The 25,610-nt window shown below is 37.1% G+C and overlaps 1 protein-coding gene and 1 pseudogene across 1 annotated transcript; one reads left to right on the forward strand and one right to left on the reverse strand.

Moving 5' to 3' along the window:
- The first annotated feature begins 8,295 nt into the window (after window positions 1–8,295).
- LOC107672603 (unconventional myosin-Ih-like) lies at window positions 8,296–19,358 on the forward strand (annotated as a pseudogene).
- A 1,797-nt stretch (window positions 19,359–21,155) lies between these two features.
- LOC107672630 (BTB/POZ domain-containing adapter for CUL3-mediated RhoA degradation protein 3-like) lies at window positions 21,156–24,705 on the reverse strand. The gene is made up of 6 exons (XM_016465915.1): window positions 24,489–24,705; window positions 24,202–24,371; window positions 22,586–22,672; window positions 22,443–22,495; window positions 22,158–22,353; window positions 21,156–21,395 (listed from the first exon to the last, which is right to left on the reverse strand). The coding sequence occupies exons 1-6, from the start codon at window positions 24,694–24,696 to the stop codon at window positions 21,177–21,179; spliced, it is 933 nt and encodes a 310-aa protein (XP_016321401.1). The 5' UTR covers window positions 24,697–24,705; the 3' UTR covers window positions 21,156–21,176.
- Between the last annotated feature and the right edge of the window lie 905 nt (window positions 24,706–25,610).

Raw genomic sequence — 25,610 nt, forward strand, 5'->3', positions numbered from 1 at the left:
AAGAGACTTCTTTATAAAACATTAAAAATCTTACTGTTCAAAAACTGTTGACTGGTAGGTTATATAGATTACAGAAATGTTATATTCTAATGTTATATATATATATATATATATATATATTTATATATTTATTTATTTATTTATATTTATATATATATAACATTCCCGTTCCCCTCACTTCTGAAATGATGGCTACGCCCCTGATCAGAGCTCAAGTTGAAGCTGCTTCATCGAGCCCCTCATCAGAGGACAGCACGCCAAATAAATTAAATGTAATTTCCTAAAGACTATATGGGCAAATGAACTCGTTAAACGACTTTATCATTTCTTATTGACTTTCATTGCATAGAGAGAAGAAAAAAAACCTAAGACATTTTTCAAAATATCTTCTTTTGTGTTCCACAGAAGAAAGAAATGCATTTGGGTTTTGAATGACATGAGTAAATCATGACAGAAGATTTGTTTTTGGGTGAACTATCCCTTTAAGCCTGACATTTAAAATCTGTGTTTTTAGGTGAGTATCATGTTTGATACATTATGCTTTTTGGTACATTATAGAGCTCATACTCAAGGAGAACATTTTAGATACTCTCATAATGAAATGAAAATCAATAAGCTCTTTATAACTGTATAGCAGACTACTTATATAAAATGCAATATATATGCAATATATAACGGTGATTGAGAGATATTCCTCAATATTTGATACTCACATTTTAACATATTTTTTTCTGACAATTATGTATGGATAATAAGTAAATTTAAGTTGCTTCAGTCCAGTAAGTATTTATCTTGAAAAATCACTAAATATTTCACAGCAGAAAGACACATATACCAAGACCTGAAGGTGGATAGTATAGTTATACTAAAAGGTGTTTTACTTGCTAAAAAAAAAAATAAACTGTTAGTCAGATGACAGAGGGCATGTAGTAGGCTGTGTACGAGAAGTTTTTCAGGGACCTTAGAAATTTGCATTTTAAATATGATACCGTAGGCTTTATATATAGGGCTAAACCACCCGAATAAGGGGAGGTGAGGAAAGACTTCAAAACACTTTAGGTACCTATAATGTTGCAAAATTCAATATGTTTGCTTGTGTTAAACATGTGATCAACTTTACAACCTAATTAATAATATTAATACAACTTAATCTGTATGGCAACATCATTGACTAGCAAAAATGCAATAGAGTGCCTTGGCCTACATAGAAAACATTTGTAACTCTCTAATCAATTGACTGAGCCCCCTTGTGTTAGCGGTCACCTCCTATTCTTCTGTTTCTTTTCTGACCTTTAAAGTTCCAGTTCAAACACCATGTCTTGGGGGTCACCAATCAGGCCACCTCTTGACACTAGTCTTGACCTTTGGTCATATCAGCAGGTCATGGCTGATCTAAACTCTGACAGGGAAAGAGAATGAAAGCTTTCTTCTCCCTGCTATTCATTCAACACCTCCAAAAACAACTTGTGTTGTCCCAGTTGGCTTATGTCAAAACGGTTGTCTTTTGGTTGATTTGGTTGAAGAAGCCTTGGGTAACCTGTGTGAAAAAGTATTTTAGGAATGCTCCCAATGGCACGTGGAGAGTATCTATAAATTGAAATGCCACTATTTTCATAGGTATGTCTGGAAGCTTTGATTGTATATTCATTAATTACCCAAAATGCAAATGAAAATCAAACCAATGAATAAAACCAAAGTATATGACAACTACTGTTATATAGAATGCAAATTTTTTTCTATTTATTGTTTTTTTTTCCTAGCTCTTACTGCTCATCAAGAATCCCACAGTAAAAGAACAGACGAAACATAGCTAATACTGAGAAAAGTGCACATGAAAATGAGAGATCGAGGTGGGATTTTCGGTGGGAACGCGGCAAAGCCGGTGTTATAATACACCCTTATTCTCCGCTTGGAATCTCTAATGGGAAAATCAAGTGCTGTGACTCCTATATAATAGGATTTGCCGGGTCTCGTGCTGCATCAGGGCCCAGTGGGCAGCACAAAGCCTGTTAAGGCTGGACAAGCATTACTAGAAAGGGGGGTGTGGAACAGAATGGGCCTGTGGTGTAAGGGGGTGAAGGTAGCCTTGACAACAGAGGTTGTGAATGGGACAACTTTCAATATGACTGTGGATAGATGTGTGTAGTCCTACCTTTACAGTGCAAGACTAGCTGTTTGCAATAGATACAGGACTATAAAGCCATTTAATGACAGCAAACAATTATTTTGAACAAGTTTAAAGTAATATTCTGCGTTCAGTACAAGTTAAATGTATAGTTCACCCTTCTGCAGAACACAAAAGAAGATATTTTGAAGAATGTTGGTCACCAAACAGTTTTGGTGACCATATTGATTTCCATTCTATGGAAAAAATACTGAGACTCAAAATATCTTCTTTTATACTCCACAGAAGGAAAAAAGTCAGTCACACAGTGTTGGAACAACATGAGGGTGAGTAAATGATAACAGAATTTTACAGAGCACAAATTCTGAGTATAGGACACCAAACTTGGCTATACGTCACATCACTTTCACTTTTAAATGTGAAACGTTTTCACTTTTTTTTCTCTCACTATTTTCAAAACATCTTAGACATTTATGACCAAAGCTCTGCAGTTTTTAGTTTTATCAATATAATGGTGATTGAGAGATGTTCCTCAATATTTGATACTCACATTTTAACATATTGTTTTTTGACAATTATGTATGGATAATAAGTAAATTTAAGTTGCTTCCGTCCAGTAAGTATTTATCTTGAAAAATCACTAAATATTTCACAGCAGAAAGACACATGTACCACGACCTGAAGGTGGACATTACAGTTATACTAAAAGGTCTTTTACGTGCTAAAAAAATATAAACTGTTAGTCAGATGACAGAGGGCATGTAGTAGGTTGTGTACAAGAAGTTTTTCAGGGACCTTAGAAATTTACATTTTAAATATGATACAGTAGGCTTTATAGGGCTAAACCACCCGAATAAGGGGAGGTGAGGAAAGACTTCAAAACACTTTAGGTACCTATAATGTTGCAAAATTCAATATGTTTGGAAAAAATACTGAGACTCAAAATATCTTCTTTTATATTCCACAGAAGGAAAAAAAGTCAGTCATACAGTTTTGGAACAACATGAGGGTGAGTAAATGATAACAGAATTTTCATTTTTGGGTGAACTATCCTTTTAAACGGAGTCAACAGTATTTGTGGCATAATGACTGATTACCAAAAAAAATTAATCTCCACTTATCCCTCTTTTTCTTTAAAAATGCATAAATCTGGGTTACAGTGAGGCACTTACTTTGGAAGTGAATGAGGCTGATGCATTATTGTTAATACTCACTGTTTCAATAGTAGAGACATAAACAACATGCATGTTAACATGATTTTAGTGTGAAAAATTCACATGTAATTTCTGTGTAAAGTTATATCCAATTTTACAATTATGTTGCCATGACAACAGAATGCAATAAACCCTAAAACAATGTTTAAACAGCTTTACAAATCAAATACTGCACAAGTTTTGACAGAATTATTATTGTAAGCATTTATATAAAATTAGAAGCTTCGCATTTCTGCTTTTAAATTCTTACAAATTTGGCCCATTCACTTCCATTGTAAATGCATCACTGTAACTTCTGTATTTATTATTATTCATCCCTTAATTAATTAATCCATTTGTTCATCAAATGAAGGATAAGTTGCTAATGACTGAACTTTTCTGTATTGAAAGGTGAATATTCATTTAGTAAGGGTTAAGTTCATAATCTGTTCATCATAGATAATAAAAGTTGATAATAAATTTCAAGTGCACTCCAGTGGAAACTGGCCTCACGTGTCACCTTGAAATTTGCAAGAGTGACAATGAACATCACATGCCTATCAAGCATGACACAGTATATCTCACACACTTGAGATTCAAGGCAAGTGCTGTAGGGAACTCAATCTTTTCTGCTGGATTATTTGGGTCATTAGTGGAGCGAAAAGAGACACCAGTCAGTCGTCTCAAGCATGAGTCAGATAACAAGACAAAGGGAAAATAAGGTTGGGCTTCGTAGTCATCATTGTCTAAAACCTCTTCCAGTCTAGTCCATCCAAGAACCACGTGTAGTAATCATTCATAGGCCCAGCTAAATTTCAGGACAAGCTGTGATTGAATGGCTAACATATGCTGGTTGAGTCCTGAGCCAGCTGGCTTCAAGTGGCCAAGAGCACAGAGGAGTGCCGTCAGCCCCGATGACAACTTTATTGAGTGTCTCTCTCTAACTCACTGATTGAATGCACGGTGGTTAATTAGCCATTAATCTATTTCCCTAATCAAAGATCAGAAACAGGAGCTGCACTGTTGTAAAATCTGGTTTTACCGTAGCAGCGGTAGAGGACTGGGGGAAGGGTTGATATCCACGTTTAGTCGGATTGTGTTTCTGTATCTTTGTGTTACACCCAGCGCAGTGGTAGACACCTAGGTAAGCACTGAATAAGATCTCTGGTTTTCTGAACCCCCTCCTGACTGGGCCATGAATCATTAAATACCCAGACCTTGCAACCAGAACATGGGTCATTTCTGCGAAGAGCACAGCAATAATAGATGGGTATCCTCTCCACGTTTGAGCCACCTTCGTTTGAACTGCTCGCAAGCCTTGTTAGAAAAACTGAATGAACTTTTGATGAGTTTTTGGAGAAAACTTTTAATCAAGATTGTTTTTAGATCCACAGTGAAATTTTGGGGTGTTCCATGGCACATGTCAGGATGGTAGGGTTTGCTTGGCTCTAGCTGGATGTGAAAGGACTATTTAGGACAGCGTTGGTCTGGATGCGAGTAGTTCTCATATTTTGATCGGCAGCTGACCAAAGATGCAGGTATGACCTGTTTGCATGTATTTAGAGATATTTTAATGAGTGCACATTTATATTTTACTGAACATAAGTTCTAACTACAATATGTTTTACAATTATCCAGCAATGTTTTGCAGCAAAGAAAACAATAGCATAGAAATAATAGCAATGATGAAAAGCAAATATCAAAAGAAAGATAAAAAGAAGCAATACTTTCAGCATTAGCTAACTTTCACCATTAACATGCTCTTTTCAGTTTCTGATTCCTGTTTGCTTTTTTCTGCTACATTTGGTGGTGAAAGCTTCAGTGTAAAGAAATATCCAATAAATCACCCAGCTGATTAAACACAAGCAGTAAACCTGTCAAAACTTCAGGTTCCTTTACTCTGAGAAAGAGAGATGTAACTAGACCTCACCGTTCACTTTAGTTCACAGAGTGCTATTGCCCATTTTGTCTAGTCTTTCCTATTCTTGGTCAGGCCTTCTGAGGAGTAGGATGTCTTTACCGTATCTTTCTCTCTCTTCCTCCATTCTCCCTTCTCTCCTTCCCTCCCTTCTCTCCTTCCCTCCCTTTCTGATTTGGTCGAGGTTATCTCAACTAAGCCGCAACCGACACTTTAGACCAGGCTGAAGGACCATCTCTTAATTAAAAGACAATAGCTTTTATACCAAAGAGGGAAGCTGATGCACTTGATGTGACAAAAGGGTGACCATCCTTGTGACTTAAATGATTTGTGTCTCTATGGCTATTTTACTTTCTTTGGTAAAAGATTAGATCTTCCAACTAAAGAAATAGAAACTGATCTCTGACTTTGGGGCTCAGTATTGTATTTACATTTCTTACAGGCTACACAATCATTCAAATATGGTTGACCTTAATAGTTTTGACTTAGATGTGACTGCTTACAGTATTTAATTTGGTTTAGAAATTGGCTGGGAAATATCTATGAAACCTTGAAGTTAATTATGAAAACATTCTCATATTTAATTCTGGGGGGAAAAAAATAATTTATTTATTTTTCCATGGGAACTCCAGTAGTGGTTAAAAAGCATCCCTAGATGCACCTCATGAAGTTAACTAATAGAAGCCCATTGTGCAGAGCTGGAATTTAGGCAAAGGGAACCAAAAACACAAGTTTTGTTTAGTTTTTGGTTTTAGATTAGTTTTCATTTTTGGTTGCTGCATAACTTTCATACTTTTATTTGTGTTACTTTTTTTTATATAATAATAAGGAATGGGTGGGTGTGTCCAAACTTTTTACTGTGTATGTGACCAATACAGGTTCTTCAGACCTATGAGAGTAACATTTTGCTTTCATTTTGAGTCTCTCATTTGAGAAGAGGAACAGGCTTTTCCTGTGCCGATGTCCATGCGTCTTATCACACTGAAAGTGTCACACTATAAACATTAGCATCCCTTCTGTCCATTGTTCCTCATGTGACATTGAGTTCAGCTTGTTCCCATGTGGGGACAGAAACTAGAGAGGGGGAATCTCCACAATAACGCTGAGATTGAGATTGGTTCTGACATCTCAAATGGGGGATCTTCAATGATATTGTTCACCTGCCCCTTTGGCTTAATGCAGGGTGAGAGGGGGAGGGGCATGTTTTGGGGTTGTCGGTGAGGACATGAAATAGTGCGAAGCATGAAGTGATGTGAGGTGGTGGGTGGTGATTCACAACTTGCATGCAGTGGGATGAAAATTTTATTGGTGGACAGGTGGACGAAAATCTCCCATCTGAGAAATACGTCCCCCCTCCCGAAGCACCCTTGATTACGGTGTTCGTATAACTGCGCCATTCTGAACAAGCCTCCATTGTGTGCCCCGAGGGCATGCTAAATGAGTGTCTCAGAGAGCAGCGGGACTCAGACCGTTACAACACAATTTAGTCTGTCCTGTTGTCTCAAGAAGGCCTCATTTCAGAAGCTCTCAGATCAGACAAATATAAGCAACCCCCTCCCTCCCTTCCTCTGTCCCTCCTTCCCTCCATATCTCCCTCTTTCTCTCGCCCTCTTCTGCTACTTTGCCCCCTCCCCCTCTACAACCAACTAGCCCACACCAGCCCAAATAGGCCAAATCTCATCTATTGTCCTGGGACTGCCCAGTGTGAAATTCGGTGTGACATTAAATGTTTTCTAATGAATAAATTGTGAAAGGATATGCAGAGAGAATATGTGTAATGGAATGTAGACTGCATTTTAAAAGCTTCTTCATTGTCCATCGTCTTTGGAATTTACAGGACAAAAAAAACTAGCCTCTTTCAGAGCTAATGAGGTTTATGGGGGTGAAAATGGGGGGCAGAGGATTTTGCGGGCTTCTAGTCGTTAGATTAGACTTAGTTTTTTTTCTTCCTTTTCTGTTTCTTCTTCTAATTCACTATATGAAAGTCAAATATCCTGTGTTCTAAAAAATGGGAAGAGGACAAATTACAGCAAATTTCTACCGCTGGTCCACTGGAAATCCTAAAATATCTTGCATGTAAAAATGCACAATTTTAAGGAATGGAGTAATGCATGCCTCGGAAGTTTCTTTCTTATAGTGAGAAATATACTTCTCTGGTCTCTTTATTAATATACAATGGCAAACACTGAACTGAAGAAGTAACTGAAGCAAATTCTGATCCTTAGGGTTGAGGATTGTGGTTTTTGCAGAAAATTGCTCAATTTTTCGCTAAACCCCTTCCTGAGTTCCCAAGAATCCAAAGACTTCTATGTATTAACATCATAGATGGAAGTTTCTTTTCTTTCTTTTTTTTTTATCCAATTCTGTTCATTTACACAGGGTCACACTTGTGACCTGTGTAAATGATACACACTGGAGACTAGATGCCATTGATTAAACCAACATTACCTGTATCTCAGGGAATATTTCAGGTATAGTGAAAACATGCACTCTTGGCTTTCATAAGTATCTCACAGAGCCAAGTTGGAAGATATGGCTGCCTGTATTTAAGGTGTACTGAATGCTATCTGATATGGTTGGTGGAATAAATCCAATCACAACATGCTATTTAAACAGGTTTCTTAGCGAAAGCAAAGCTGTCAGTCATAGGGACAGGAACATGGTCTACTCATTGCAGATGATATCTCATTACAAAAGCCTCTACAATAGAGAACAGCATTATAAAGTACTTAGTTAAACATCAGCAGGGGATTATGCGGTTGGATGATTGTGACTCAATCAGAGACCTTAGACCCCGATTTTCGGTTTCAATCTTAACATGATAGCAAGTCTATTAATGAAAGGATGAAAAGTCAATAGACAGCTCAGTTTTACTCTTGATATTCATTGCTGAAAAAAAATGCAGTATAAATAGCCAGTTCCATCTTACCCCTGCCTCATCCATAGCCAATATTTCTTTGGAAATTAGTCACTGATTATTTGACTGAAATTTATATTTAGACCTGTTTTACTGCTTTAGACCTGTAAAAAAACAAGCTTTTGATCCTTATGGCTGCAGAATGACACAGTCCTATAGACTTGGTCAGTGTAAACAAATTGCATTGGGTCATGGTCAGTGTTGTGCTTGTCTGATTGGCAGAAAGGAAAGGTTAAACTGGGTCATTTGGACTTGGAGGGAGCCTTGATTGCCAGAGACCGAGTTGGCATCCAGGACTTTGTGCTTCTTGATGCCCACAACAGTGAGACAGCCTTCCTGGACAATCTGAAGAAGCGTTTCACAGAGGATTTGATATATGTGAGTGAGATATCAAAAACATAGGTTCATTTGCTTTTTACATATTCACTGTGATTAAGTTCATGTCAAACGTCTCTATACTCTCAGACTTACATAGGTACATTGCTGATATCTGTAAACCCATACAAAGAGCTGGACATCTACACCAAGAAACAAATGGACCTCTACATGGGAGTGAACTTCTTTGAGCTGCCCCCTCATATGTAAGTGTTTAACTTACCTTCACTGCCAAACCAGTAAATTAGATATTTGCAAAGAAAATAGAAAAAACATTTTTTGTCCTTCTCAGATATGCATTAGCAGATAATGTCTACCACACCATGCTATCAGAAACCAACAACAACTTTATTTTGATATCTGGGGAGAGTGGAGCAGGCAAAACTGAGGCCTCCAAGAAGATCTTGCAGTACTATGCAGTCAGCTGCCCTAGTTCCACCTTAATGGACACTGTGAGAGACCGGATGCTCATGTCCAACCCTGTACTAGAGGTCAGTCCAACAATAATATTCTCAGCATGTGTCTGACCATTCACTACGCATGCTTTACATTCATTACATGTGCATTTAGGCCTTTGGAAATGCAAAAACGATGAAAAATGACAACTCCAGCCGTTTTGGGAAATATATGGACATCCAGTTTGATTGCCAGGTATTGACAAATACCTTACTAACTTCATCCCATTAAATAATATAACACGTTAAAGAAGGTTCACGCTTGTTTAATGCATAGGGAGATGCTGTTGGTGGCCACATCCTCAGCTATCTGCTGGAAAAGTCTAGAGTGGTTCACCAAAACCACGGTGAGAGAAACTTTCATATTTTCTACCAACTGGTGGAGGGAGGAGAGGAAGACCTACTGAGGCACCTGGGCTTGGAGAAGGACACTAAACGTTATAGTTATTTAGTGCAGGTATGACTTCTATTTTTAAATCTGGTGTGTAAAATAAGTAGAAGATAGTTGTGAAATCTAAGTAGAATCAGACTCTCCAGTGTTTTTATAAATAATTTTTTTTTGTCTTAACAGGGAGAATGTTCCAATGTAAGCTCCATTAATGACAAAGATGACTGGAAAACTGTTAAAAATGCATTATCGGTCATTGACTTTGATGCTAATGACATTGAGGTAAGGAGAGGAGCAATTTTTGTGTATAAATGATCTGATGTACAAGTATAAAGAAAGCTGCCACCTTTGATCATAAACAGATACATTTTGTCTTCAATATCCCAGCACCTCTTTGGGATTATAGCTAGTGTGCTTCATCTGGGGAACGTGCACTTTGATGGAGACACTAAAGGTTATGCTACTCTAAACACTAATGCAGCACTGCGCTGGGTATCCAAGGTCAGTTTATTATATATACATACTATATAACATGATTAAGGATACATATATATATATATATATATATATATTAATCATGTAAAATAGTTTACAATGACATAATCTAAGTGATTACATATCTGAGTAACATTGCTCTTTTGTGTTGATATTCAGCTGTTAGAGATCCATGTGCAGGTCCTTCATGAAGCTCTGACATTCAGGAAGATTGAAGCCAAATCAGAGGAGGTAAAAAAAAATTTTTGTATGTACTGTCTTTTTATCCAAAATGATTCTTGAAGCAGGTGACAACTGTCTTTCTGGCCTCCAGGTTCTGAGTCCATTTACTGTTGATCATGCTATCTATGCCAGAGATGCCCTGGCCAAAGCCATCTATGGCCGTGCCTTCACATGGCTGGTCAACAGGATCAATGAGTCTCTGGAAAATAGAGTAAGAGGACAACAGAAAAAAATTTCAGATAGTTACCATTTGTGGCCACTGTTTGGTTACATTGTAAATCTCCCGGTATTAATTAATTTGAAAGCTGCTGGATGCAGTTTGTTCCATTGCAAAGAAATGGAAATATTGTTGCTTTTACAGTAACTAAATTCTACCAGATGGATTTGAAGAAACTATCATGGAAACCTAAATTACTTACTGACTTTCTTCATTCTTTGTTTAAAGGATTCTGAGAGGAAGACAGTCATCGGATTGTTAGACATCTATGGATTTGAGGTATTCTCTGTTAACAGGTATGTGTTTTGAATTAAATGAGACAGACAGACAGACAGACAGACAGACAGATAGATAGATAGATAGACAGATAGATAGATAGATAGATAGATAGATAGATAGATAGATAGATAGATAGATAGAGATAATTTGTGTGCATGATCTTATTGATTTTTTGTTGATTTTATGTGTGCTTAGCTTTGAGCAGTTTTGCATTAACTACTGCAATGAGAAGCTACAGCAGCTCTTCATTCAGTTGACACTGAAGGCTGAACAGGAGGAATATGAAGCAGAAGGAATTGGGGTGAGTGAGAGCAAATCAATCATTCATCATTCAAGCATCATCATCGAATGATATGCTGCGCTTGAATAAGAGAATAAGGGTCTTTTTCTCTCACTGTGTTTCAGTGGGAGCCGGTGCAGTTCTTCAACAATAAAATCATCTGTGATCTGGTGGAAGAGAAGCACAGAGGAATCATCTCTGTGTTGGTATGGAATAATAAGTACACTGTCTTTACACACTGAAGAGACATACTGTAGATAGATATAATTCTCTGGCACTTTTTGAGTCTTTTGGTATTTCTGGCACTTTTTGTATCTTTTGGTATTTCAGGATGAGGAGTGTATGAGGCCGGGTGATGCCACGGATCTCACTTTTCTTGATAAACTTGAAGAGAAAATGGGCAATCATCCCCACTTTGTAACGTGAGTTTGGGTTTGATCATCATGATGTGGTACTAAACAAGAGTGCTTCTGCTTTAAGTATCTTTGAATGGATTCAGTACTGCTAGAAACTGTCAGCAGTTTGATTCTTCATTACAAGCCTCTGATGGTGAAGAATCAGTCAGACCTTGTTGTATTTGAAACTGAAGCATTCACCCCCTGGTTTGGCCACATTGTCTCTCTTAAGCCTTGTATTGACTGACACCCTGATGAAAGTGCTCAGCAGTCTGAGAGAGAGAGAGAGAGAGAGAGAGAGAGAGATAGTGATGTTGTGTTGCTCACTCTTTATCCAGGTCAAATACAAATTAAGTTCCTGAATTACTGATTGAGTGCCAAGAACCTCCATGTTATTATACTTCACTAATAGACCATAGCACTAGCAATGTTGAAGGATTCCCAGAAAACCTGCATCCAAAAATGTATGTGCTTAATTACATAGTGCAATTTTTTTTTTATCAGTACAGATAATAAATATACAAACACAAATTATTATTGTAATGGATGTGGATTTTAAGCATCATAAGTAAATTTTATACATTGTTTAACATGGAGTGCCTGCTATATTTCTCTATCCAAGGGAAACTTGGATAGAATGAAAAGACTTCTGCTCTTCATTCAGACATTTTTAGTGACTTGTTTTTATTGTGGTCTAATGAGAGCCCTTTCCTTTACTCTTCTATGAACTGAAGGCATAAACTGGCTGATAAAAAGACCCGCAAGTCTCTGGAGAGAGGAGATTTTCGTCTTCTTCATTATGCAGGGGAGGTGACCTACTGCGTTGTGGGTAAGAGAAGACGCACAAAAACACATTTCAGATGTCAGTAAACCTCGGAAACATCTTTTCTGGCTTTCACAACCTTTTATTTTTTATGATCTATTCTTTTTCAATAGGATTCATTGACAAAAACAATGATCTTTTGTACAAGAACATCAAAGACGTAAGTGCACTGGGTGTACAATAAAGGATAATGCTGGTCAGGGTGGATGAAAGGAAATTGGCTCATAAAAGCCACTTAATTATTTCCTTTCCATTATTTTTGGTCCTACAAGAGTTAATTGTAGTAAATGTGTACACGCATGTGTGTTTCTTATATATCTGCATGTCTGTGTGTGTGTAACCAACAGGTGATACGCCTGTCAAAGAACCCGATGATACAGCAGTGCTTCCCAGCCACTGAGGGAGACAGTAGGAGAAGACCTGAGACAGTGAGTCCATTGCTGTGTTAAAATACTGAAATATTCAATTACAGTACAGAAAGTTGTTTTCATAAGCTAGTAAGGATGGTTATTTTCTTTTTTAAAGGGGTCATATGATGCGATTTCAAGTTTTCCTTTCTCTTTGGAGCGTTACAAGCTGATTGTGCATAGATAAGATCCCGGAAGTTGCAAAGACTAAAGTCTCAAAACCAAAGAGATATTCTTTATCAAAGTTAAGACTCTGCCACGCCCCCCTAAAACGGCTCGTTCTAACACGCCCCCACATATCTACCTCACTATGTGGAAATATTTTCATAATGCCGCCCAAATGTGCACGCAAAGAAAGAAGGCGTGGTTTCAGTAACCGCAGTTAGTGTTGAAGCAGCCATGTCAGGGAGACACTGTGTGTTTCTAGGCGAAAGCAAAAGCACTTTATTTGGCCTTCCGAAAGTAGATGCATTTAGGTATCTTTAAGATCACTTACAACAGAACAGCAATGCATTTTATGGATGACCGTTTCGTGAACCTAGGAGAGGAGGTAATCTTTAAAAAAGCATCATATGACCCCTTTAAGATTAAATGGAAGTTGCACACATTGTGTTGTGGGTAGTGCCACCACTAATAATCTAGATAAATAAATTAAAAAGAGCAGTGCTGTAATGCACTGTATATGCAATGCTCTTGACTTTCCATTGTTATGACATATGAAACCAGAAGTAATTTTGAATTTAAAGATTTTTAATTGACTTATTATTTGATTGTACTGGCATTTGGATGCCAAAAAGACACAAAATAAATAAATGTTTTTTTTTTTTTTAATTTCCAAACCATGCCGTTTATCACAGCATAATGTGAAATGTTTACTAAATTAATTAATCAATCAATAAATCAATCAATCAATTAATTAATCGATACTGCAAATTTTGTATTTGATCAAGGAATTATTTCCATACTTCCAATACACACAGTATTTATACAATTTATTTCTATGAAATACTGAATCAGTACGTATAGCCTACTATTGCTATTTTAAATCAAGATGACTGAAACAAACAAATGAAATATCCATTAAAATAAAATAAAATAAACTTTGACAACTCACATGATATCTAAATATACAATCTCCTTTAATCTGAATTGTGAAATTAAATCTTTAGGTTGCCACTCAGTTTAAGAACAGTCTTCTGCGGCTGATGGAGATTCTGACAGCTAAAGAAGCGTGGTATGTGCGCTGTCTCAAGTCCAATGACAATAAACAACCAGGTGAGAAACTTGTGTATGTGAATGCTAATGTTACAAGTATAATTATTCAGAGAATAAGGCAAGTCAAGTCACCTTTATTTATGTAGCGCTTTTAACAATACAGATTGTGTCAAAGCAGCTTTACAGTATCAAAATAGGAAAATAGTATGTCAATGCAAAAGGACAATAGTAAACACTCAATTTTCAGTTAAAGGCAGTTCATCATTGAATTCAGTGATGTCATCATCCAGCTCAGTTAAATAGTATCTGTGCAATCAAGTCGATGCTGGAAATTAAGTGTCCCCAACTAAGCAAGCCAGAGGCGACAGCGGCAAGGAACCAAAACTGCATCGGTGACAGAATGGAGAAAAAACCTTGGGAGAAACCAGGCTCAGTCGGGGGGCCAGTTCTCCTCCGGCCAGACGAAACCAGCAGGTTGATCCATGCTGCAGCGAAGTTAGATTGTGCAGAGGACTCATCTGGTTCCGTGGTCTTGTCCCGATGGCCGTCTAGGAGACAAGGTCTTCACTGGGGATCTGTCTCTGGGGCTCATAGCTGTCCTGGTCTCCACTGAAATTCAGGGCTGTAGAGGTTGTCTCTAGGTCCACTATCTGGGCTGGATACGGACTGGATCTGGTGGCTACAGTGACCTCGGAATAAGAAAGAAACAGACTAATTTTAGAGTAGATGCCACTTTTTTTACGATGTAACAAATACATTGTATGTTATTGGAAGTGTTCCCAGTTCAGGTTGACCTAATTAATGCAGCCTAGCAATCCTTTAAAGGATTTGAGTAATAAAAATATGTAAGTGTGTTATGTGTAAGGCAGGTTAAAGAGATGGGTCTTTAATCTAGATTTAAACTGACAGAGTGTGTCTGCCTCCCGAACAGTGTTAGGTAGATTATTTCTGAGTTTGGGCGCTAAATAGGAAAAGGATCTGCCGCCTGCAGTTGATTTTGATATTCTAGGTATTATCAACTTGCCAGAGTTTAGAAAGTGCAGCGGATGTGGAGGACTATAATACGATAAGAGCTTGCTCAAGTACTGAGGTGCTAAACCATTCAGGGCTTTATAAGTAATTAGCAGGATTTTAAAATCTATACGAAGTTTAATAGGGAGCCAGTGCAGTGTTGACAGAAGCACATATTTGTTTATTTTTGTGTGCAAATTGATTTTTTAATTCTGGTAAAGTAGAAATATGATTTTTTTGTATTCTGTTTATTCTCTCTTTTCATCACAGGCACGTTTGATGAAGTTTTGGTTAGGCACCAGGTGAAATATCTGGGGTTAATGGAGCATCTGAGGGTCAGACGAGCTGGATTTGCATATCGACGTAGATATGAGGTTTTTCTCAAGAGGTATACTGGCATTTAATACCATCACATACTCAGATGTGAAAGCTGTTAATTTTTAAATACACTTCATAGACTCAAAATGCTCATCTAATCCAACATTTCTAAGGTATAAAGCTCTTTGTCCTGCCACTTGGCCCCACTGGAAAGGTGTACCTGCAGATGGGGTGGAAAAACTTGTGCAACATCTGGGCTACCAGCCTGATGAGTATAAAATGGGCAAGTGAGTGGTTTCAGGCTTTCAACTTCACAATTTAATACTGAAAAATTAGCAACTGTTTTCTCACCACACAAACCTGAACTACTCTTCATATTCTGTCATATTCAAAGGACAAAGATATTCATACGATATGCCAGGACACTTTTTGCCACAGAAGATGCCTTTGAAATGTGCAAACATGAACTGGGTAAGCAAAAAATAACTCAAAAGAGACATTTTAAATTTCTTTCTTGTATTGTAAGCATGTGTTGATGTTGCTTTTACAGCTTCAAGAATACAGGCCAAATACAAAGGTTACAGAGCCAAAGGAGAGTTTCAAAAACAGAAAGAGGCTGGTAAATAACAGTATTTATTGATTCAATAGTTTTTTATAACCGATATTTATGTTATATTACATAATACTATGACACTTCATTGCAACATAAAGTATATTTATTATAGCATACATATATGTGCTATTTGCATCTTTTTTTTTTTTTTTTTTGCAAACTTTAGCTACAAAAATTGAGACGTGTTGGAGAGGAGTGCAGGCACGCAAAGAGAGAGACCGCAGAGCCTGCTTATGACTGGTTTTGTGGTCCAGGGTCATCACATATGTGCTCTTTGCATTTTTCTGTGATTCAGCCTTTTTTTTTTTTTGCCAACATTTAGCTACAAAAATTGAGACGTGTTGGAGAGGAGTGCAGGCACGCAAAGAGAGAGACCGCAGAGCCTGGGCTGTAAAAATCATTAAACAGTTAGTGATATTATTTAATGTAATTTTAGTTTTTTTTTGGTAAATATTAATACATGTTATTTACCAGGTGTATACCCTTTAATTTAAAGGGATAGTTCACCCCAAAATTAAAATTCTGTCATCATTTACTCACCTTTTATTTTGGGGTGAACTATCCTTTTAAGGGATGAGATGGCATTCCCTTTATGACATGATTTTTATCCATGCAGGTTTATTAAGGGTTACATCACACGACGTGAGGCAAAAACTACTGACAACTCTGAATACCTGGCCTTCGTTCGACAGAGCTACCTAAATAGACTAAAAAACAACTTACCAAGGACTGTCCTGGACAAGACCACATGGCTGACACCTCCCCCAGTCATGACAGAGGTATTCAGAAATTCTGAGGTATTCAACAGTGACCCCAAAATATTTGAACACTATGGTGTTCTAAGTGGTTTACATAAAAAATCATAACAATTGTAGTCATAAAAAGAATACATAAAAAATAAAAAGCAATAAAAAAACAATACAAAAATAAAAAAGGTAAAACAAAAATAACATTTATGAAATTGATCAATTAAAATAAGATCTATATTAAAAGGAGGAGGCATACGTAAAAACATAAAAAGAGAGAAATAAATGAAAAACAAAATGCAGTGCGATCAGTTCAACACAGTGCAGAAACAATGCTCAACCAGAGAGTGCACAGCTAAACAGATGCTCTAAGCCTAAAGTACTTCAGCCACACTTAATTGTATGAATTTCATTGCATTAAAAGTGGTGTCAAAACAATTGCCGCTTAACCTTATCTTCAATTTTAAGGGCTTAATTGTCCGTATACTTTGTGAGGCCACTGTATGCGTTGCAAACGTTCATGTGCAGTATTATTTTAAATTGGGAATGTCTTTGATGCTGTTGTATTTGTAGACCTCAGAGATTCTGCGACAGCTGCACACACGGATGATGGTGAGGAAGTATGTGCGGGGAATTACGCCACAAAAAAAAGCACAGGTCACTATCACTGTTGTCACATGCTTTTGTGTCTTAAAATACAGTTTCAGCTCATTTCGCCATGTTTAAATTTTGGCTGATAATGACAATGAAGACTGAATGCTATGTCTTTTCACAGCTGCAACAAAAAGTAGTAACCAGTGGCATCTTTAAGGGAAAGAAGGACAGCTACCCTTCGAGCGTTGCTGTTCCTTTTGTGGACACTAGAATCAGTCAGTACAGTTTACAAAAACAGCAATTAGTTTTGCACTGATCCTTTTGTGTCTTATGCACTTCCTTTCATTCACCAGATGAACAAGACATCAATATGAGGGTTCTTCAGACTATACGACATGAACGTATCAAGGTAATAAGAATCTTTCTAATGGATGAGGCCCAATTGTCAGTCATGCATAATAGAAAAAGAGCCTGTTTTTCAATGTCACCTAAACACACTTTCTCTCTCTGCAGTACAGCGTTCCTGTGGTGAAGTATGACAGAAATGGATTTAAACCCAGACCAAGGCAACTTATTCTCACTCAGGCTGCTGTATACCTGGTAGAAGAAGCTAAGATCAAGCAGAGAGTAGACTATGTTTCTCTAAAAGGTGGGTCTCAAGGGGTAGATAATATGTGTAGTCACTCAGTGAAGTAAAAGAACATTACAGCACTTTTAAAGATGTCTCCTTTTAATTATTCCCCTGTAGCATTCCTCAAGATTTTCACCGGGGCAGTATCCTCAAAGGTACAACTTTGTACCATATTTACCCCTAAAGGGTGCATATTAGTACCTTAAGGGACTACAATGTACTCCTAAGGTACCAATATGCACCCTTTAGAGGTAGGTATGATAGAAAGGTGTACTCTTGAGGGCATGTTGTACCCTTAAAAGTAAAATTTGACACTACTGAGAAGAACTACAACTTTTCCCTATTGAGAACATTGGGGTCAGTAAGATTTTTTAATGTTTTTGAAAGATGTCTCTAATGCTCACCGAGGCTGCACTTATTCGATTAAAAATACAGAAAAACTATACTATTACATTTTAAAATAACAACAACTATATAAATAACATTTTATAAATAACTAAATAAAGCTGAATTTTTAGCAGCCATTACTCCAGTCCTTAGTGTCACATGATCCTTCAGAAATCATTCTAATATTCGGATCTGGTGCTCAGGAAACATTTATTATCATCAAAGTTGAAAACACTTGGGCTGCTTAATATTTTTGTGATACATTTTTTTAGGTTTCCTTGATGCATAGAGTTCAAAAGAACAGCATTTCTTTGCAACAGAAATCTTTTGTAACATTACAAATGTATTTACTGACAGTTTTGATCAATTTAATCCATCCTTCCTAAACAGAACTATTTATTTCTTTAAAAAAACGTACAGACGCCAAACTTTTAAATGATAGTGTATGTGTGTTTTATTGTAACATGTATTTGCAAAACAAGAGAGAACCGGGTCCACAGTGAATTTATCTTGTGTACACAGGTGCTTCTCTCAGTAATCTGGGTGACTCTGTTATGATCCTCAACGTTGCCTTGAATGATCCAAAACAGAAGGTGAGCAAACCAGGCTTCACGCTAGTAACACTACTTACTATGTCACGGCCGATGGCCTTTAGGTAATCTCTAAATTATTTCACAATACAATGTTACACAAATCCATACATCATTTCCAAGTACTAACATATGTTCTTTTATCTGAGGGTGACATGGTACTTCAGTGTGACCACCTGTTTGAAGCTTTGACCAAACTGGCTATGATTGCAAACAAGCAGAATAACATCAAGGTTGTTCAGGGAAGGTAAAAAGGCCAACATCACTTATTTTCCAACCTGTTTCCAACTGTTCATTTGGACACATGTTAACATTTGATCTTCTCACAGCATAAAGTTTGAGATCCAGACAGGCAAGGAGGGCGGTGTGGACTTCAGTACTGGCCAAGAGCCTATGATTTATAAAGGCAACAATGGACATCTGATGGTGGTAAGTGGATATTTTCGTATTTCTGCTTAATTTAACATTATTGCTCCAGTACTCAAGACTCTTTCATTATCAAAGGTGGCTCCGCGGATCAAGTCCCGATGATCCAAAGGAGGTCACCAAGTCTGTGTATATTTCATGAGAGAAACCCTTATGGAAGATGATATCTTCCTCCATCATCCCATCCCAAACTGTGACGCACATAATTCAACGGACCACGCACTGCTCAGTATATGGAGATTGAAAGAAGCATGCTGCGTACAAATGGAAAGTTACAGCTAAATAGTTATTTAAAAAATATATTTTGTTTTCATAAATGCTGCCCTCCAGGTTCCCGTTGTTACTTGATCACATTTCTTGTAAATTTAATATTTTATTTGGTCATGTTCATGCTTTGTTGATGAGCCATATGTATAATATTGTTTTATACAAATGCATGCAAACCACAGTAATAAAATAAAGCAAATGCGCAGTTTGATCTACAAAATTTGTAGAAATCTTTATTTGTGATAACGTGTGTATAAATAATTTGTATGTAAAACATTTGTATTCATGTGCACGTCTGTACAAACTTGTCTACAGTATTACAGATTTCATTTTTTTTTTTTGTAACATACCTTTAATAAAACTAATGATCACAAACCATCTGTCTGCAGCAGAGGAGAGCCCGTACTCTCGTACTTCCTGGAGCTTCTTTGACGTGGTCCAGTCTCTGATTACACTCTCATACTTGGTGTACATTTCTCAATTAGCGATATAAGTTACATCCGAACGCTTCTGACTACATCTCCGTTTCTTTACTTGTATGCGATCACTTACAAAACCCAGAAGCGTAATTAACTTGATGGAATTTAATACAGTGCAGTGGAAAGGTATTTAATAGCATAATCTTTTTTAGTGATTGTAGCTAAACTTCACAAATTACTGGCTTTGATTATCTAAAACAGTGGTTCCCAACCCTGGTCCTGGAGGCACCCCAACACTGCACGTTTTGCATGTCTCCTTAAATGAACACACCTGATTCAGGTCATCAGCTCATTAGTAGAGACTCCAAGACCTGAAATTGGTGTGTCAGAGAAAGGAAATATGCAAAATGTGCAGTGTTGGGGGGCCTCAAGGACCAGGGTTGGGAACCACTGATCTAAAAGTGCCTCCTCATGTACGAGTGAAAACACCATAACACTATACTGCCCTCTATTGGCCAAACTCATACAGACCTCTCAAAAAAAATCCAGCACATACAATCAAGTGACAGCTTGCGTAAATGTTTTTGCACAAGCGTAATAAAATGAAAATTGACAGATTAATAATTTGTATGACACTCTTCTCTAATGACTGTAAAAATAGGGGAGTTATGGATTGAATGCTTCTCATAAGGCAATAATAATATCCTCCATTGAATTCACTGATCACTTGACTGTTAAACCACACCGACACTTTCACTTGAATCTCAAATCAAATCTCAGTAACACATAATATCAGCACTGTGAAATCCTGGCTCCAACACTTCAGTTCAAAGCGACAAAGCAAACAAAATAAACAAGAAAAGAGGGATAAACTAAACTCAAAAGCCACAAAAATCCAATGTCTAATCACACAATACACAACAAAAAAATCTCTCAAAACAGAACAGTATTAACCTATAAGGCACCAGGAACCCTACAGTCTTCACTCAAACAACAACAAAAAAGCGGTAAATAATATCAACTACAAAAATACTACGGCTGACAACCAAATCTGGAAAATATCCATTCGCTGCAAAACTACAATGAAATGACAGTTTAGCTGATCGACTTGATATATTAATTAGAATTTGCTTTATGATTAGCAAATAGGGCAAAATGTTCAGGGAATGTCATGAATGCAGTAAAACTAACCATCCGTTGTGCACTTCGGTTCACATTTACACCATCATAGTATCTTTTTAGTGAGGTCCTCAAAAGTGCACAACTGAGGTTTGAGGTCAATGCTGCATTGCCCTATATGCTATATTCATATAACATTATCAATACTAGCGATTCTGTGAGTATTCGATTCTCTTTAAAGAAGCAGACTCGGGATAAACTTAACTGACGTGTCTGTGTGCAAATAGAGTGGTGTAACTGAAGCGCTGGTAGGCAGTTGTTAAGGCACTGAAAAGAGGAGAAACTGTAGAGTCACTGGTGGTGGTGAGTGCGGTCATCAGGGCGCTTGATATGGATCCTCCGCACTCTTTCAATGCGCTCCCTCTCTTCATCCTCATCGATGTGGTGGGAACGACCTGCAGCGCCACCTGTGGCCTCCAGCAGTGCATTGTCAGGTCCGCGGCCATCTTGAGACTCATAGAGCAAGATGTTGAGGGTCTCTTCATAGATGCGAGCCTCTGGGAACTCAACCTGTGATGGGAGGAAATAAAAAAAGTGTGTGATATAAACTTATCAGAAGCATTTAGGACAAGCTTTTAGGACAAAGAACTGCCATCTACAAGATAACTCTGCTTTGGGGTTTCTGCATGTTTTGTAACGGTCAATTTGAGACTTTAAGACCAAGAAAAAAAATGTAATGAATAAATTGAAGGGAACAGAACAATACATCAATATCTAAATGTAAAATCCTGGGGGGCACTTGATGAGTTGTATTACTTATTATAGTAATTTATTACTAAGTTTCAATACTGCCAAGTTTGATAATATAACTTTTGATAGAAATACATTACTTTTTATTTATTTTACATAAAAACCCTTTACTCTACCTTATGATAACATTGCAAAAAAGCAATAATTTCCAATGCAAATGTCTAAAGTTTTTTTAAATCAAGATACATTTACTTGAGAATCATAACATAACATGACATAAGCAGTCTTCTTTTAATCCTAACCTCACTTAAATTTCTTATGTATAAACCCATTAGATATTTGAATTGAAAAAAAAAAAAATACTGAGGTATAGATTTAGTTTTTGCAGTGCATGCAACATTTAATACTGTGACTAAGACTTTCTGCTTAATTTGTAAAAGGGCAAATTAATATCTTTTAAGACCCGCAGACACCCAGAAACAAGAGATTTCATGTTTCGAAAAAAATAGAAGATGCTAGACTGTATAAAAAGATGCTAGATTGTATTGATTTTAACCATGTGACAGACAGGTCACCCTTTACCTTTGTCTGCTTCTTCTCAGTAGCGTAGACTATTGATGTGCAGCACACCTCTGCAATCTTCCTGCCCTGGCCGTAAAAGGACCAGCAACAAATCTCATCACCAATCACATCCTTGATAAAGAGCACTCGGCCATTGAACCTCAGAGACAGCTTGTCAAACAGCTCAATGTTCTTTAACATATTGTCATCAGAGTTGCTACAAAGAGAAAGAGCAAATTGATCAGGTAAAAGCTCAATAGTAAGCTTCCCAACAACTCATACCTTATAAGCAAATTAAACATTTACCTTGTATATGAATATTTATTGTTGCTCCTGTTGTACAGCAGTTTGACTGTAGGCTGCAAATAAACAGAAAGACAAGTCACGGTTCTGTTCTCAGTGAAAGAATATTGTATTTCTTTGAAATTGACATGATAAAGCATTTGTACCTTATTAGCAGTGGCAATGAGCCTCTGTTCCTCCTTAGATGATGTCACCAGTGGAACTTTACAGAATGGTTCGTATGCATCTTTGTTCTGAAAACATTTGTAAATCAGAAATGTAGAATGCAAGTCTAAATTAAAAAAAAAATAAAAAAAAAAATATATATATATATTTTCTTAAACATAATATGCTTAATTAAAGGGATAGCCAAAAATGTTAATTCTGTCATAATTCACCCCCCCCATCTCATGATGTTCCAAAATCATAAAACTTTTGTTCTGCTTCAGAACACAAATGAAGTTACATCAAAAGTTTCAAAAAGAATTGGGTGGTTTAATCCAAGTCTTCTGAAAAGACACAATCACTTTATATATGATGATGAACATTTAATTTAGACTTTTATTCACATATAAACACATACATTAAGAACATCAAAAATGGTAAATGAAAGCTCAAATGTGCTTGCTTGATGCGCAGAAACCAACAAGGTTCATTCTCATGTGTCACACAAGTACATTTGAGCTTCTGCAAGAACCAGTGAGGTTTGTACTTGTGCATCGTGCACATACAGTTGAGCTTCTGTTTATCATATCTGGTGTGCTCTATATATGCGTGTTGATCAGTTTTTATATGTGAATAAATGAAATTGATTTGATCTAGTATATTTCTGGTATATCTCTAGGATATTTAAAGGGGTCATATGATGCGATTTAAATTTTTCCTTTCTCTTTGGAGTGTTACAAGCTCTTGGTACATAAAGAAGTATGGAACGATATTCCGGACAATTTTCAAATAGAATAGCAAATTGTATTTTCAATTGTGTTTTCACTATGTGGACGCATAAATTGTGACATAATCCAAATGCAATTGCAAATCCTGCATTACCGTTTGCATTTTCGCTTTCGCGAACGCACAGTGACTGCCAAATTTCAAATGAAAAGGCAAAGTCCATTTGCAGCTGTATTTCCCATGTCTTAGGAGTAACGAGCCTGTCATATTTAAATAGCAATATTAATTACCACGTCTGCTTTTTCACTCTCGCTGCGTCGCGCATGTAACGCCAAAACTCAAATGGAATCGCAATTCCTTTTGCATTTGAATTTCCAATGTCTACATGGAAAGCTGCCAATCATCGTCAGGGGCGGGACTATACTATGGGGCGTGTTTGTATTGGGAGGTGACGTCACTCACAGACGACCGTGCCGAATGCTCTGATCAATGGAGGTAATCGGTAAAGGCTCCGCTAAAGGCAGCTACCAATCAGTTTCGTACCTGTGTGAATGAACAGACAGTGAACCCTTCTTGGCACAATACATTTCTTTTTAGCAACATCATATGACCCCTTTAATAAGATTTATAAAGATAGATAGATATTTCTATCTAAATTTAGATTCTATAAATCTATATTTTGATTTTTTTACGCATTGCATCGATACTTTGAATTGTCATTTGATTGAGCTATTGTTACACTCCTAATAAATGGAGCAATAGAAATCTCTCAGGTTTCATAAAAACATTTTCATTTGCATTTTAAAGATGAACAAAAATGGGTTTGGAACAAGAAGTAAATGATGACAGAATTTTCACTTTTGGGTGAACTATCCGTTTGAATGTACTCTACCTGTAATGCCGCCTGACACTCATCCACCAGGCCCTGCACCAGGTAATACTTTGCCTCTGCCAGTAACTCCTCTGTCTCCCTCCGGCTCTCAGGTAATGGGACGACTCCGTCTCTCAGGTAGTTCAGAATGGTCCCAAAGTGCTTCCCGCACCTGTCAATCAGAATCCAGCCTGGAGAAAGATCAGAGGTGAAAAGTCTGACTTGGGCACAGCAGAAGCACACATTTGTATCGATATGGTTCATAATATTACGTGAATGCTTCTTCAGTAGTATTACAGTACATCTACCTTCACTATCTGTAAGGACCTCCATACGGCCACTAAACATGGCCTTCAGCATGGTGTCCTGCTTGGTCAGGGTCTGCATAGTGGTGTAGTACAGCGCTCCCCCGACATTCAGCTTCACATATTTGGAACTGGGACTGGACCCCTTGAAGGAGGTGGTCCGTGTTGTAGCTGCCGGCACAGCCGAGCTCACCACACTTTCTCCTGACATCTCTTCCTGAAAATCAGGTAGGAAAATGCAGGACTCATAAAATAGATAATACATATATACAGTATATATACATACATACATATAGAAACACACTCTTTTCTCTGTATGTACATTAGACACTTTTTATAAACACTCCATGCTACAAAGACTCAATATGATAATATAGGTTTACTTGTGCATTGCACTACAAATCATCTTGCACTATGCACTGCTTCCCCCAAAATATCTCTTTTGCACAATTTCATGTACAGTATTTATGTAAAGTTCTTGTACAGTCTCAGATCATGCGTGTTTTATAGTATAGGCCTATGTATAGTCAGACGGTTAACTGTTAACTATGTTTATAATTGTTTTTCTTAACTTCTATTTGTTTACGTTTATGTTATGTTAACTAATATGTAGCACCGTGGTCCTGCGAGACACGACATTTTGTTCCACTATTATGTCCACACATGTAGCAGAATGACAATAAAGCTCAACTTGACTTGACATTTCTCTCATGGGATTAATAGTGTATGCATCTACATTGCACACACACACGCAACCCTATAATTATGAGTTTTATGAAATGTGTATGAACACAGTGAGGGTACATTTCTTCAAATGACAAATAAAAAAATTAGTTCTGAATATAAGAGATTCAAAAAAGTTATGCACATATTCAAGAGTTTTAGCTAGGCGCACCACTTCTCACATTCCCACAAGTCTCTTAAATTCTATTAAATGTAACACAAACTGATTGTAAAACATTAAATCGTGATGATAACTCATCTCTCCTTCAACGAGAAACTCGTTCACAGCACAATGAGACTGATTTAAAGACAAAACCTGCTGTGATGGTTTTTCTTAAACCCAGTAGATTTGGCTCATTTAATTCCTGTACATATTTGTTTTGCGTATATACATGATTCGTA

Source organism: Sinocyclocheilus anshuiensis, unplaced genomic scaffold (assembly GCF_001515605.1).
Source record: "Sinocyclocheilus anshuiensis isolate Anshui unplaced genomic scaffold, SAMN03320099.WGS_v1.1 scaffold100, whole genome shotgun sequence".
Lineage (NCBI taxonomy): Eukaryota > Metazoa > Chordata > Actinopteri > Cypriniformes > Cyprinidae > Sinocyclocheilus > Sinocyclocheilus anshuiensis.